We start from the raw sequence: 15,773 nt of genomic DNA, 5'->3' as shown, positions 1-15,773 counted from the left end.
AATATATATATAAAACGTAATTACTATTCAAGAAAACGAACCACCTGTAATCTCGTTTATTCCGGGGCCTCGTTACATCCCCGCACTGCAGTAACTGCATTCTAGCCATGATTATTTGAGGACCTCATTTTAGCCTCCACCGTAGGCGGCTCACTAGTGATTTTTTGAGGACCTGGCCGTATCCTCCACAGTGGCTAGAATGGAGTGAATAAGAGCGACAGTAAGAGTTTTAGCAGTTTCAAAAGTGAGAAAAGATCAGATTCTGGAGATGTTTTTAAGATGCAGGTGACAAGAGCGAGTGAGTGATCGGATATAGGGAGTAAAGGAAAGGTTAGTGTCGAATATGACCCCAAGGCAGCGGGCGTGCTGCTTGGGAGTTATGGTTGAATCTTCCAAGGTAATTTCGATGTTAGGTAGAGTTAGGTTAGTAGAGGGGGGAAACACAAGAAGTTCAGTTTTGGAGAGATTCAGTTTAAGATAGAGGGAGGACATGATGGTAGAGACAGCAGACAAACAATCCTTGGTATTTTGTATTAGGGTAGGGGTGATGTCAGGGGAAGAAGTGTATAATTGGGTGTCATCAGCATAGAGATGATACTGAAACCCAAATCTGCTGATAGTTTGTCCAATAGGGGCAGTGTATAGAGAGAAGAGGAGGGGGCCTAGGACTGAGCCCTGCGGAACTCCGATAGGAGACGAGGAGAGGAAGAGGAGCCGGCAAAAGATACAGTGAAGGAGCGGTCAGAGAGGTAGGAGGAGAACCAGGAGAGAACAGTTTCCTTGAGGCCTATAGAGAGGAGCATAGTGAGGAGGAGCTGGTGATCTACAGTGTCAAATGCTGCAGAGAGATCCAGGAGAATCAGCAGGGAGCAGTGACCTTGGGATTTGGCTGTTAGTAGATCATTAGAGACTTTAATGAGGGCAGTTTCAGTGGAATGTAAGGAGCGGAAACCAGATTGTAGAGGGTCGAGGAGAGAGTTATCTGAGAGATAGCGGATTAGACGGGAGTGGATCAGGCGTTCCAGGAGTTTAGAGATGAAGAGAAGATTAGAGACAGGTCTGTAGTTAGCAGTGCAGTTCTGGTCCAGGGATGGCTTTTTAAGTAAAGGGGTTATGATGGCATGTTTAAATGAGGAGGGAAAGATACCTGAAGAAAGAGAGAGGTTAAATATTTTAGTCAGGTGAGTGGTGACCTCCGGTGAGAGGGACTGCAGGAGATGTGAAGGAATGGGGTTACTGTTGCAGGTTGCAGGCCGAAAAGAAGCGAGGAGCTGGGTAACTTCTTCTTCTGTAACAGGCTCAAAGATGGCAAGTGAGCTTGAAGTGCGGCAGGGAAGGGGATCCAGGCACTGAGGAGATTGGGCTGAGATGTCCTGATGGATGTGGTTGATTTTTTCAAAGAAATAAGTGGCCAGATCCTCCCCGCTGAGGTTGGTGGTGGGGGCCTGTGCTTTAGGTTTCAGGAGGAAGTTTAAGGTTTCAAAAAGTCGTTTTGGATTGTTGGACATTGAAGTGATGAGGGTGGTGAAGTAGGATTGTTTGGCCAGATGAAGGGCAGAGTTATAGGTTTTGAGCATGAATTTATAGTGGATGAAGTCCTCTGCTAAAAGAGATTTTCTCCACTGACGCTCAGCACACCTTGAGCAACGTTGAAAAAAACGTGTTTGCATCATGTGCCAGGGCTGCCGTTGTCTGTGTCGGGTCTTTCTGCGTGTAGAAGGTGCGGCTTCATCTAGGGCACTTTGCAGTGTATTATTATAGTGTGACAGTGCTAAGTCTGGACAGGAGAAGGAGGAGATGGGGGCTAAAGATGTGTGGAGATTGTCCATAAGCTGCTGGGTATTAATGGTACGTGTATTCCTATATAAGTGTGGTAAGTGGGGGTGTCCCGGGTGAGGAGACAATTCTTAACAGAGAAGGAAAGAAGGTTGTGGTCCGAGAGCGGGAGAGGGGAGTTGGTAAAGTCATCCAGCGAGCAGAGACTGGAAAAAACCAAGTCCAGAGTACTCCAGTCTTCATGGGTAGGAGAATTAGTAAACTGTGAGAGACGGAATGAAGAGGTTAGAGAAAGTAGATGAGAGGCAGATTGAGAGAGGGGATCATCGATGGGGATGTTAAAGTCGCCCATGATGAGGGTGGGGATGTCACAGGATAGAAAGTGAGGAAGCCAGGTGGCAAAGTGATCCAAGAACTGGTGGGAGGAGCCTGGAGGGTGATACACAACCGCCACTCGCAGGGAAAAGGGTTTAAAGAATCTGATGGTGTGGACTTCAAAGGAAGGAAACATAAGTAAGGGAACCGAGGGGATGACCTGGAAAGCACATTGTGAGGAAAGTAGCAGACCAACACCTCCACCCTGTCTGTTGCCTGGTCTGGCAATATGTGAAAATTTCAGCCCACCAAACGAGAGAGCGGCAGCTGCGGTGGTGTCTGGCTGCTGAATCCAGGTTTCAGTGATAGCCAGAAGGTTAAGGGAATTAGAGAGGAAAAAATCATGGATGTAAGTTAGTTTGTTACACACAGACCGTGCGTTCCAGAGAGCACAATGGAAATCGATAGGAGAGGGCATGCACTGAACGTTAATAAGATTAGCAGGGTTTCTATATGCAGCTGGAGGAGAGTGGTGTATGCTAGTGGAGGGGGGCCCAGGGTTGGGGGAGATGTCGCCTGCGACTAGTAAAAGGAGAAAGAAGAGAAAGAGCAGGCGGTGCAATGATTTGTATGAACGTTTTGAGTGCTGTATGGAGGTAGAGGATGGTTTGCAGTGGGTGAGGAATGTCAGTAGAGCCTCAGAGTTATACATGGGAGAGGGGAGAAAGAAGGGGTTGATATAGAGTGAGTGCACAGAAAGTGTTAAAGGGCGGGCAAGTTGTGAGAAAGCAGAAGTGATAACAAATAAACAGCAGATTGATAAGACTAATGCATAATGCAGTATGACTGACCGAGAAGCATGTTTGTATGAATATCTTAAGAACCTTACCTGTCTCCTGCCCAACTGCCATTGTATAACTGCACTTTTAACTATTGCACTTAAAATCTATTGCACGCGTGACCCAGCACGCGTGCTATCCCGAGCCAGAGCTGAATATATATGAAATTAAATGTCTGCTAGAGTCCAGCACCAGTTGGTCATACTGAGTAATTAGCCAATTAGCACAGGGCTAGAGCAGGCAGTGCTATGTAAGATAAACACAGAGGCCATAAAACAGTGAAATAGAAGGCTTTGAACATTTTAAAATAGAAACAAGACAACAAAAACAAAAAAGACAAAAATACACAGGAGCAAGGAATTAAATACCATGGAAAAATGTTGCTAGAGAATATGACTCTGTTCACACTTATCAGACAGCACACAAACGGATGGATGAATTAAATACCATGGAAAAATGTTGCTAGAGAATATGACTCTGTTCACACTTATCAGACAGCACACAAACGGATGGATGAATTAAATACCATGGAAAAATGTTGCTAGAGAATATGACTCTGTTCACACTTATCAGACAGTACACAAACGGATGGATGAATTAAATACCATGGAAAAATGTTGCTAGAGAATATGACTCTGTTCACACTTATCAGACAGCACACAAACGGATGGATGGATTAAATACCATGGAAAAATGTTGCTAGAGAATATGACTCTGTTCACACTTATCAGACAGCACACAAACGGATGGATGAATTAAATGAATAAATAATAATAACAGTGTAAAAAAAATAATTTTTGACTTGTGATGTTTGCGCCTTTAAAAACATGAGCAATTGCATAAAAAAGCATAAGAAAAACAATAAAAAGACAGAAGAGGTGACTAGATAGCAGTGAGTATGAGGATCCTGGAATCTACTCTGATCTAGTGGTGTCAGTGCTGAACTGTCTACATCGGAGGGGATGTTTTGAGGCCCTCACTCCAGCAACTCCGATCTAGTCTCCTCAGCAGTGAAGCGTCTAGATCGGAGTGGCTTAATTGAGGAGCACAAAAAATCACCTCCGATCTAGACGCAACCTTGCCGGGAGCAATATTCAAATACATGGGCGGCGCCAGCAGTGACTGGATGAGAGAATCACCCCCATATGACTGAACGAGCAGGTAGGACAAAGTGTATATAATGTTATAAAATCATTATACTACCACCGATTATAATGAAAAAAGCTTGTTAGGGATGCACATTGCATCACTAACAAAGCAATGGGGGAATGGGGGCAGTGTACATGGCAACTAGGACGTGACAGGTTCCCTTTAACCCCTTAATAACATCTGACGTACTAATACGCGTCTGTGCCCTGGGACTTAAGAGCCAGACCCGTATTAGTACGTCATCGCGATCGCGCGCGCACACAGGCTGTGCGGGCGCGATCGCCGCCGGGTGTCAGCTGATTGTCACAGCTGACACCCGGTACTATGTGCAGGGAGCGGTCCTGCACCGCTCCCAGCACATTAACCCCCGCGATGCTGCGATCGAAGTCGATCGAAGTCGATCGCGGCATTGCGGGGGCAAGGGGAGGTGATCGGCGATACTCACCTCCTCTTCCGGCTTCCAGCGCAGTCTGCAAAGGCTTCCCGGGTGTTGCCATGACGACCCGATGTCGTCATGACAACATCCGGGTCACCAGAGAGCAGGAAGATTGCTTGGACATGCGCAGTGCATCTCCAAGCAATCTTCACACTGTGCACTTCTGACAGCCTTCATGGCATAGGGATGGTGCTCCATTCCTGTGCCATGCAGGCGATCAGAAAAAAAAAAGTGAAAGTCCCAGAGTGGGACAAAGTAATAAAGTGTATAAACTGTGTGAAAGTGGAAAAAAAAAAAAAAAAAATGTGCAAAAATATTATAAAAAAATAAAAAAAATAATACACCAAAAATAAAAATATAATGTACCCATCAATAAATATTATTATAAAAAAAATAAAAAAAAACAATAAAAGTACACATATTTGGTATCGCCGCGTCCGGAACAACCTGACCTATAAAACTGTCCCACTAGTTAACCCCTTCAGTGAACACGGTAAAAAAAAAAAAAAAAAAACGAAGCAAAAAACAATGCTTTATCACCATAACGCCAAACAAAAAGTGGAATAACACGCGATCAAAAAGACGCATATAAATAAAAATGATACCGCTGAAAACGTCATCTCGTCCCGCAAAAAACAAGCCGCCATACAGCTCCATCAGCCGAAAAATAAAAAAGTTATAGCTCTCAGAATAAAGCGATACTAAAAAATATTTTTTTCTATAAAATAGCTTTTATTGTGTATAAGCGCCAAAACATCGAAAAATGATACAAATGTGGTACCGCTGTAAACGTACTGATCCGAAGAATAAAGCTACCTCATCAATTTTACCACACGCGGAACAGAATAAAAAAAAAATAAAAAAAAACAATTCCTGAATTGTTGGTTTTTGTTTATTCTGCCTCCCAAAAATCGGAATAGAAAGCGATCAAAAAATGTCACGTGCCTGAAAATGGCACCAATAACAACGTCAAGTCATCCCGCAAAAAACGAGCCGTCACATGACTGTCTGCCAAAATCTGGAAAAATTATAGCTCTCAAAATATGGCGATGCAAAAACTAGATTTTACAAAAAATGCGTCTTTCAGTGTGTGACACCTGTCAGTCATAAAAACCCCATATGATTCTGGCATTGCTGTAATCACACCGACCCGAAGAATAAAGTCGTCTAATCACTTATACCGCACAAGGAACGGCGTCAAAAATAAACTCTTGGGTTAGGATTGGGCTAGGGTTAGGGCTGGGTTTGGGGCTAGGGTTGTGCTGGGGCTAGGGTTGTGCTAGGGTTAGGGCTGGGGTTGGGATTTTTTTCAAAAGTAAGAAAAAAAGATGACGATATGGCGACTAGTGTTGAGAGCAAGTGCTCGCTACTTGAGTTTGCATCAGGTGCTCTGGTATGCATTGAGTATCGTGGGTATTTGAGTGACATGCTCGAGTCTCTGCCCCATATGCTTCGCGGCCAAAAAACTTTACGGGGATTGCCTGCCATGCACGAGCGATCCCCGCATGTTTTTTTTTGGGTGTCTAATAACCGTGAAACATGCGGAGCAGGGACTCGAGCATGTCACTCGAGCATACGCTGTACATGGTGCATACCTGAGTACCTGATGCAAACTCAAGTAGCGAGCACTTGCGCTCAAGAATAATGACAACTTATTCAATATGATGACCTAATGTAAACAAATAATGTGCCGTACCTCTGGGTTCAAAATGTTCACTATACACCTTAATAAAATCCTTGAGGGGTACAGTTTCCAAAATGGGGACACTTGTGGGGGAGCTCCACTGTTTAGGCACATCACGGGCTCTCCAAACGCGACATGGTGTCCGCTAACAAATTGAATGGAAAATCGGCTCAAAAGTGAAAAAAAAAACACTTTTTCATTTTTATGAATCAATTTGTGAAGCACCTGGGGTTCCAAGTGCTCACTATGAATCTAGATAGGTGCCTTGGGGGGTCTAGTTTCCAAAATGGGGTCACTTGTGGGGGAGCTCCAATGTTTGGGCACACAGGGACTCTCTAAATGCAACATGGTATCCGCTAACAAATTGAATGGAAAATCGGCTCAAATTGTTAGCGGACACCACATTGCGTTTGGAGAGCCCCTCTGTGCCCAAACTTTGGAGCTCCCCCACAAGTGACCCCATTTTGGAAACTAGACCCCCCAAGGCACCTTTCTAGATGCATAGTGAGCACTTGGAACCCCCAGGTGCTTCACAAATTGATTCGTAAAAATGAAAAAGTGAAAAAAAAAACACTTTTTCATTTTTATGAATCAATTTGTGAAGCACCTGGGGTTCCAAGTGCTCACTATGAATCTAGATAGGTGCCTTGGGGGGTCTAGTTTCCAAAATGGGGTCACTTGTGGGGGAGCTCCAATGTTTGGGCACACAGGGACTCTCCAAATGCAACATGATATCCGCTAACAAATTGTCGGCTCAAATTGTTAGCGGATATCATGTTGCATTTGGAGAGTCCCTGTGTGCCCAAACATTGGAGCTCCCCCACAAGTGACCCCATTTTGGAAACTAGACCCCCCAAGGCACCTATCTAGATGCATAGTGAGCACTTGGAACCCCAGGTGCTTCACAAATTGATTCATTAAAATGAAAAAGTGTTTTTTTTTTCACTTTTTCATTATTACGAATCAATTTGTGAAGCACCTGGGGGTTCCAAGTGCTCACTATGCATCTAGAAAGGTGCCTTGGGGGGTCTAGTTTCCAAAATGGGGTCACTTGTGGGGGAGCTCCAAAGTTTGGGCACAGAGGGGCTCTCCAAACGCAATGTGGCGTCCGCTAACAATTTGAGCCGATTTTCCATTCAATTTGTTAGCGGATACCATGTTGCATTTAGAGAGTCCCTGTGTGCCCAAACATTGGAGCTCCCCCACAAGTGACCCCATTTTGGAAACTAGACCCCCCAAGGCACCTATCTAGATGCATAGTGAGCAGTTGGAACCCCTAGGTGCTTCACAAATTGATTCGTAATAATGAAAAAGTGAAAAAAAAAACACTTTTTCATTTTAATGAATCAATTTGTGAAGCACCTGGGGTTCCAAGTGCTCACTATGCATCTAGATAGGTGCCTTGGGGGGTCTAGTTTCCAAAATGGGGTCACTTGTGGGGGAGCTCCAATGTTTGGGCACACAGGGACTCTCTAAATGCAACATGGTGTCCTCTAACAAATTTAACGGAAAATCGGCTCAAATTGTTAGCGACACCATGTTGCGTTTGGAGAGCCGCTGTGTGCCCAAACATTGGAGCTCCCCCACAAGTGACCCCATTTTGGAAACTAGACCCCCCAAGGCACCTATCTAGATGCATTGTGAGCACTTGGAACCCTCAGGTGCTTCACAAATTGATTCATAAAAATGAAAAAGTGTTTTTTTTTTTCACTTTTTCATTGTTACGAATCAATTTGTGAAGCACCTGGGGGTTCCAAGTGCTCACTATGCATCTAGATAGGTGCCTTGGGGGGTCTAGTTTCCAAAATGGGGTCACTTGTGGGGGAGCTCCAAAGTTTGGGCACACATGGGCTCTCCAAACACAACATGGCGTCCGCTAATTATTCAAGCAAATTTTACAATCAAAAAGTCAAATGGCGCTCCTTCCCTTCCGAGCCCTGCCGTGCGCCCAAACAGTGTTTTTTCCCCAAATATTGGGTATCTGCGTGCCCAGGGGAAATTGCACAACAAATTTTGGGGTCCATTTTTTCTTGTTACCCCTGTGAAAATAAAAAAAATTGGGTCTAAAGTAACATTTTTGTGAAAAAAGTTAAATGTTCATTTTTTTCTTCCACATTCAAAAAATTCCTGTGAAGCACCTGAAGGGTTAATAAAGTTCTTGAATGTGGTTTTGAGCACCTTGAGGGGTGCAGTTTTTAGAATGGTGTCACTTTTGGGTATTTTCTGTCATAAAGACCTCTCAAAGTGACTTCAAATGTGATGTGGTCCCTAAAAAAATGGTTTTGTAAATTTTGTTGGAAAAATGAGAAATCGCTGGTCAACTTTTAACCCTTATAGCTCCCTAACAAAAAAAAATTTTGGTTCCAAAATTGTGCTGATGTAAAGTAAACATGTGGGAAATGTTATTTATTAACTCTTTTGTGTGACATATCGCTCTGATTTCAGGGCTTAAGAATTCAAATTTTGAAAATTGCAAAATTTTCAAAATTTTCGCCAAATTTCCGTTTTTTTCACAAATAAACGCAAGTGATATCGAAGAAATTTTTCCACAATCATGAAGTACAATATGTCACGAAAAAACAATCTCAGAATCAGGGGGATCCGTTGAAGCGTTCCAGAGTAATTACCTCATAAAGTGACAGTGGTCAGAATTGTAAAAATTGGCCCGGTCATTAACGTGCAAACCACCCGCGGGGCTTAAGGGGTTAATGTTTTTGATCATAAAAGAGAAGTATGGTCACAAAGACTGGACCTGGTCTTATAGGGACCATATGAGCACATTCAGCAGCACAGAAGAGAGAAGGTAAATTCACCCAATAAGACATCAGGGCTCAAGGAAGCCAACAGCATCATTACCCTCCCTTTTATCTTAGAAGCCATCATAACTTTATTCTTCAAGTGATTTTCTAACTTGTCAGCACATTCTACATAAGCGGTCATTTGACTTTGTGGTTTCCCAGGGGCTAGTTGGATCCTCCAGGTTGTTAGGAGTGTGGTAAAGCGACAAACTCGGCTGTAGGCAGAGGTAGACACAGGACACTTTTTAAATTTCAGGTTAGTTTATTCAGCATCATAAACTACCCAGTAGTCCATAAAGAAAAAAACAGCCCATTCGGCTAAAGTGGCAAAACAAAATACAAAACTCGCAGCACAGTCCGTATATCAGCCAAGGTCTGGCCACTCACGATGAAGAGCACACGATTCAGCACAGCACGTGCGAGCTCCTCTCTGGAGCAGGTTTTCCCCAGGTACGGAACACACCTGAGTGTCACAGCTGGCTATTTAAAGCCCAGAGCACTCCCTGGATTGGAGATATGGTGCACTTCGTCATCCACTAAAAACATTCCCTTGTAAACCTGGGCTGTTAACCCTCTCTGCACTTAATGTGCAGGAGAAACTTCCATGTGTTCACATTACTGAGGTTAATAGCCTCAGTGACACATATCTCCCTTCCGTCAGACTGCCTGTGACTTTGTCACAGGAGTAAGTTGAAAAGTTTCGGTGGATGAACATGCAGGGGTCTAATCGCAGAATAGTGATAAAGTAGTGAAAGCTGAAGACTGAGAAAAATCTGTGAATTCTCTGCATTTAGTGATTACTACTCACCTGGGTGGTTATCTGTAGGAATCTCTTCTTTACACCACTGATCACCCCTCACGTATGTCTCTGTAGTATTAATATGGGTCAGATCTTCACCCTGAAATAAATATTGTAAAAGTCACAGACAGACGGAGAAGTCACATTTACAGTTGGTACGGAAAGTATTCAGACCTTTTAAAATTTTTCACTCTTTGTTTCATTGCAGCCATTTGGTAAATTCTAAAAAGTTCCTTTTTTTCTCATTAACCGGTTCCCGACCGCCCACTGTAGATAAACGTCGGCGCTTGCCGGGCTCTGTGCAGCGCCGACGTTTAAAAACGGTGGGTGGTCTCGCAGCGCTCAGGACCCCCAGGGTCCTGCAAGTGCTGCGATTCCGGTGCAGAGCGTTAGCTCTGACAGGGAACATCATCGGGACCTGATTAGATCAGGTCCCAGTGATGTTAACCCTTAGCTGTCTTCTATATGCTGTGATCTATAGTGATCGCGGCATATAGGAGACAGCAGGAGGAGAGGGGGTCGTCAACTTACCTCTCCGAAGACCTCCGAGTCCTTCCAGGACCTGGGGTTGCTATGGCAGCTGGAGGTCACATGACCGCCTCCAGCTCTGCCATATATGGTGTCCTGTGTGGCTCAGCTGCAGCTGTAGCCAGACAGGAGACTCTGACTGAAATAGTCAGGGAAGATCTCATGTAATGTAATATATGTCTATTACATTACATGAGATCAGAGATCAGAAAAATAAAAATTAATGTCCCATACAGGGACTAAGAAAAAATGTGAAAAAAAGTAAAAAAAAAGTTTTTAAACTATTAATAAAAAAATCACAAAATAAATAAAAATAAATAAATAAAATATTAAACCAATAAATCCGTATATTTTTACAAAACCAAAAAAAGTTCACATATTTGGTATCGCCGCGTCCGAAACAAACCGAGCTATAAAACTGTCACACTAATTAACTCCTTCTGTGCACACCGTAATAAAAATAAATAAAAAACGGAGCAAAAAAATATGCTTTTTCATCATATTGCCAAACAAAAAGTGGAAAAAAATGCGATCAAAAAACAAAATAGAAATAAAAATGGTACCACTGAAAACGTCATCTTGTTACGCAAAAAAAAAGCCGCCATACAGCTCCATCAGCCGAAAAATAAAAAAGTTATAGCGCTCAGAATAAAGCAATGCAAAAAAAATATTTTTTTCTATAAAATAGTTTTATTGTGTAAAAGCGCCAAAACATAAAAAAAATACAGTAAGTGTAGTATCGCTGTAAACGTACTGACCCGAAGAATAACGTTGCCTGATCACTTTTACCACACGCAGAACGGCATAAAAAAAAAACTCAAAAAACAATTCCTGAATTGTTTGTTTTTGTTAATTTTACCTCCCAAAAAACGGAATAGAAAGCGATCAAAAAATGTCACGTCCCCAAAAATGGTACCAATAAAAATGTCAACTCGTCCCGCAAAAAACAAGCCGTCACATGACTCTGTCGGCCGAAATATGGAAAAATTATAGCTCTCAAAATATGGTGATGCAAAAACTAGATTTTGCAAAAAAAGCGTCTTTTAGTGTGTGACAGCTGTCAGTCATAAAAACCCGATATCAATCTGGTATCTCTGTAATCACACCGACCCGAAGAATAAAGTAATCTAATCAGTTATATCACACTAGGAACGGCATAAAAAATAAATAAAACCAATTCTTCACCTGCTACTGATTTGTTTATTATGTCCCCAAAGATCCCAGTAAGGCTCTGCCCACATTTATCCTGTGCTCTGCGCTGAGCACTTACACCAGAGTTTCCGTGTAAATCTCTGAAATACATGATTCAGCCGGAACCCATGACGGAAGATTCCCTGTAATGAGACAGATATAGGCCACTGTGGACGCCGTCTAGCCTGGGATCCCACGGTGTCATTTGTTTTAGGCGTGCATAAAAGTGCGGTTGGCCACAGTTTTGTGCACTTCTGAAAAAAAGGACACCGCTAAACAGAGGCCAGACGGAGTCCAGAGTAACTCTGCTGCCTCATTATAGTGAATGGATCCTGCAGGGGTTTCATCTGAATTACATCACTTGGAAATTTAGATGGAAACCCCGATGTAAGTGCTCAGCCTAGAGCGCCGGATAAATGTTACGTAAAATGTTCCCAATAAAAGCTTCAACTCAGTCCTCAAAAAAAGCTAGTCCCCACTCAGGTCCGTCATCTGTTAAAAATATAAGGGACTTCCAAGTTACTGGTAGCAGAAAGGCTCTGGAAAAGCAAAATGACCCTTGCCCCCCAAAAGAAATTCAGAAAATTTTGTGCTCCCAAATCCAAATGCCTATTCTACAATAATTTGTTCTCCAATTGTCAAATAGCACTCCGTCCCCCCCAGATCTCACCGTATGGCTAAGCGGTACGATACAGCCACATATGGGGTATTGACACTTTTAGAAGAAATTGTGTGACACATTTCGGCACCATTTTTACCCATTGCCCTGTGTGAAAATGTAAAATCTGAGGGTAAAACATTTTTTTGTGGTAAAAATATAATTATGATTTTTTCACTGCCCAATGGTATAAATTTAAAAATTAAAAAATACTCACTACTTCCCTAGATGAATTCCTTGAGAGGTGTAGTTTACAAAATGGGGTCATTTGTGGAGGTTTCTGCTGTTTTGGCATGTCAGCGACTCTTCAAATGTGACATGGTGTCTGCTGCCTATCTCAGCCAACATAGCGCTCCTTTCTCTTCCGAACCCTGCCGTACACCAAAGCAGTGGTTTTCCCCCACATATGGGGTATCGGCATACTCAGGAGAAATTGTACAACAAACTTCATGGTGCAATTTATCCTATTACCCTTATGATAATGCAAAATTAGGGGATGAAAAACATTTTTTATGGGAAAAATGTGAAAATTTTATTTTCACGGCTCAATATTATAAACTTCTGTGAAGCAGCTGGGGGTGCAAGGTGCTCACCACACATCTAGATAAGTTCCCTAAGGGGTCTAGTTTCCAAAATGGTGGCACTTGTGGGGGGTTTCCACTGTTTAGTCACATTAGGGGCTCCCCAAATGCGACATGGCGTCTGCTAATTATTCAAACAAATTTTACATTCAAAAAGTCAAATGGCGCTCCTTCCCTTTCAAACCCTGCCATGCGCCCAAACAGTAATTTGCCTCCACATATGGGGTATCAGCGTGTTCAGGAGAAATTGCACAACAAATTTCATGGTGCAATTTATCCTATTACCCTTATGATAATGCAAAATTAAGGGATGAAAAACGGTTTTGTGGGAAAAATGTGAAAATTTTATTTTTACGGCTCAATATTATAAACTTCTGTGAAGCAGCTGGGGGTGCGAGGTGCTCACCACACATCTAGATAAGTTCCCTAAGGGGTCTAGTTTCCAAAATGGTGGCACTTGTGGGGGGTTTCCACTGTTTAGTCACATTAGGGGCTCCCCAAATGCGACATGGCGTCTGCTAATTATTCAACAAATTTTACATTCAAAAAGTCAAATGGCGCTCCTTCCCTTTCAAACCCTGCCATGCGCCCAAACAGTAATTTGCCTCCACATATGGGGTATCAGCGTGTTCAGGAGAAATTGCACAACAAATTTCATGGTGCAATTTATCCTATTACCCTTATGATAATGCAAAATTAAGGGATGAAAAACGGTTTTGTGGGAAAAATGTGAAAATTTTATTTTTACAGCTCAATATTATAAACTTCTGTGAAGCACCTTGGGGTTCAAGGTGCTCACCACACATCTAGATAAGTTCCTTAAGGGGTCTAGTTTCCAAAATGGTGTCACTTGTGGGGGGTTTCCACTGTTTAGGCACATCAGGAGCTCTCCAAACGCAACATGGCGTCTGCTAATTATTCAGACAAATTTTACATTCAAAAAGTCTAATGGCGCTCCTTCCCTTCCGAACCCTGCAGTGCGCCCAAACAGTGGTTTTCCCTCACATATGGGGTATCAGCACGCTCAAGAGAAATTGCACAAAAAAATTTGGGGTCCATTTTTTCCTGTTACCCCTGTGAAAATAAAAAAAATTGGGTCTAAAGTAACATTTTTGTGAAAAAAGTTAAATGTTAATTTTTTTTTTCCACATTCCAAAAATTCCTGTGAAGCACCTGAAGGGTTAATAAAGTTCTTGAATGTGGTTTTGAGCACCTTGAGGGGTGCAGTTTTTAGAATGGTGTCACTTTTGGGTATTTTCTGTCATAAAGACCCCTCAAAGTGACTTCAAATATGATGTGGTCCCTAAAAAAATGTTTTTGTAAATTTTGTTGGAAAAATGAGAAATCGCTGGTCAACTTTTAACCCTTATAGCTCCCTAACAAAAAAAAATTTTGGTTCCAAAATTGTGCTGATGTAAAGTAGACATGTGGGAAATGTTATTTATTAACTATTTTGTGTGACATATCTCTCTGATTTAAGGGCATGAAAATTCAAAGTTTGAAAATTGCAAAATTTTCTAAATTTTCGCCAAATTTCCGATTTTTTCACAAATAAACGCAAGTTATATGGAAGAAATTTTACCACTATCATGAAGTACAATATGTCATGAAAAAACAGTCTCAGAATCAGGGGAATACGTTGAAGCGTTCCAGAGTAATTACTTCATAAAGTGACAGTGGTCAGAATTGAAAAAATTGGCCCGGTCACGAAGGCAAAAACAGGCTCTGGCGCGAAGTGGTTAAAGTACACTCTGCGCCCTATCTTGACTGGAAAAAAACAGAAATGTAGAAATTTTTGCAAATTTATTAAAAAAGAAAAACTGAAATATCACATGGTCATAAGTATTCAGACCGTTTGTCAGTATTGAGTAGAAACACCCTTTTCAGCTGGTACAGCCATGAGTCTTCTTGGGAATGATGCAACAAGTTTTTCACACCTGGATTTGTCTATCCTCTGCCATTCTTCCTTGCAGATCCTATCCAGTTCTATCAGGTTGGATCGTGAACGTTGGTGGACAGCCATTTTCAGGTCTCTCCAGAGATGCTCAAATGGGTTTAGGTCAGGGCTCTGGCTGGGCCAGTCAAGAATGGTCACAGAGTTGTTCTGAAGCCACTCCTTTGATATTTTAGCTGTGTGCTTAGGGTCATTGTCTTGTCGGAAGGTGAACCTTCGGCCAAGCCTGAGGTCCAGAGCACTCTGGAAGAGGTTTTCATCCAGGATATCTGTGTATATCATGTTTCCTTCAATTGCAACCAGTTGTCCTGTCCCTGCAGCTGAAAAACACCCCCATAGCATGATGCTGCCGCCACCATGTTTCACTGTTACGACTGTATTGGGCAGGTGATGAGCAGTGCATGGTTCTCTCCACACATACCGCTTAGAATTATCACCAAAAAGTTCTATCTTCGTCTCATCAGACCAGAGAATCTTATTTCTCATAGTCTGGGAGTCCTTCATGTGCTTTTAAGCAAACTCTATGTGGGCTTTCATATGTCTTGCACTGAGGAGAGGCTTCCATCGGGCCACTCTGCCATAAAGGCCCAACTGGTGGAGGGCTGCAGTGATAGTTGACTTTGTGGAACTTTCTCCCATCTCCCTACTGCATCTCTGGAGCTCAGCCACAGTGATCTTAGGGTTCTTCTTTACCTCTCTCACCAAGGCTCTTCTCCCACGATTGCTCAGTTTGGCTGGACGGCCTGGTCTAGGAAGACTTCTGGTGGTCCCAAACTTCTTCCATTTAAGGATTATGGAGGCCACTGAGCTCTTAGGAACCTTGAGTAATGCAGAAATTCTTTTGTAACCTTGGCCAGATCTGTGCCTTGCCACAATTCTGTCTCTGAGCTCCTTGGGCAGTTCCTTTGAGCTCATGATTCTCATTTGTTCTGACATGCACTGTGAGCTGTGAGGTCTTATATAGACAGGTGTGTGCCTTTCCAAATCAAGTCCTATCAGTTTAATTAAACACAGCTGGACTCCAATGAGTAGAACCATCTCGAGAAGGATCACAAGGAAATGGAC

The 15,773-nt window shown here is 42.7% G+C and overlaps 2 protein-coding genes across 2 annotated transcripts in view; one reads left to right on the top strand and one right to left on the bottom strand.

Annotated features, from left to right (window-relative positions):
* The window catches only part of LOC141270518 (uncharacterized), a 177,259-nt gene that overhangs the window by 119,311 nt on the left and 42,175 nt on the right, over window positions 1-15,773 (top strand). The window lies entirely within an intron of this gene.
* LOC141270495 (uncharacterized) overlaps window positions 1-15,773 on the bottom strand; it is a 48,150-nt gene that overhangs the window by 30,123 nt on the left and 2,254 nt on the right. Inside the window, exon 6 of the mRNA XM_073680499.1 lies at window positions 9,806-9,896. Within this exon, the coding sequence (XP_073536600.1) occupies window positions 9,806-9,896 (91 nt within the window). The remainder of the gene's footprint in view (window positions 1-9,805; window positions 9,897-15,773) is intronic.

This window comes from Phyllobates terribilis, unplaced genomic scaffold, assembly GCF_046119375.1.
Source record: "Phyllobates terribilis strain yellow unplaced genomic scaffold, ASM4611937v1 Scaffold_5__5_contigs__length_657084704, whole genome shotgun sequence".
NCBI classification, from domain to species: domain Eukaryota; kingdom Metazoa; phylum Chordata; class Amphibia; order Anura; family Dendrobatidae; genus Phyllobates; species Phyllobates terribilis.
Note: the sequence above shows the minus strand (reverse complement) of the source record. Positions and strands in the feature narration are given on the sequence as shown.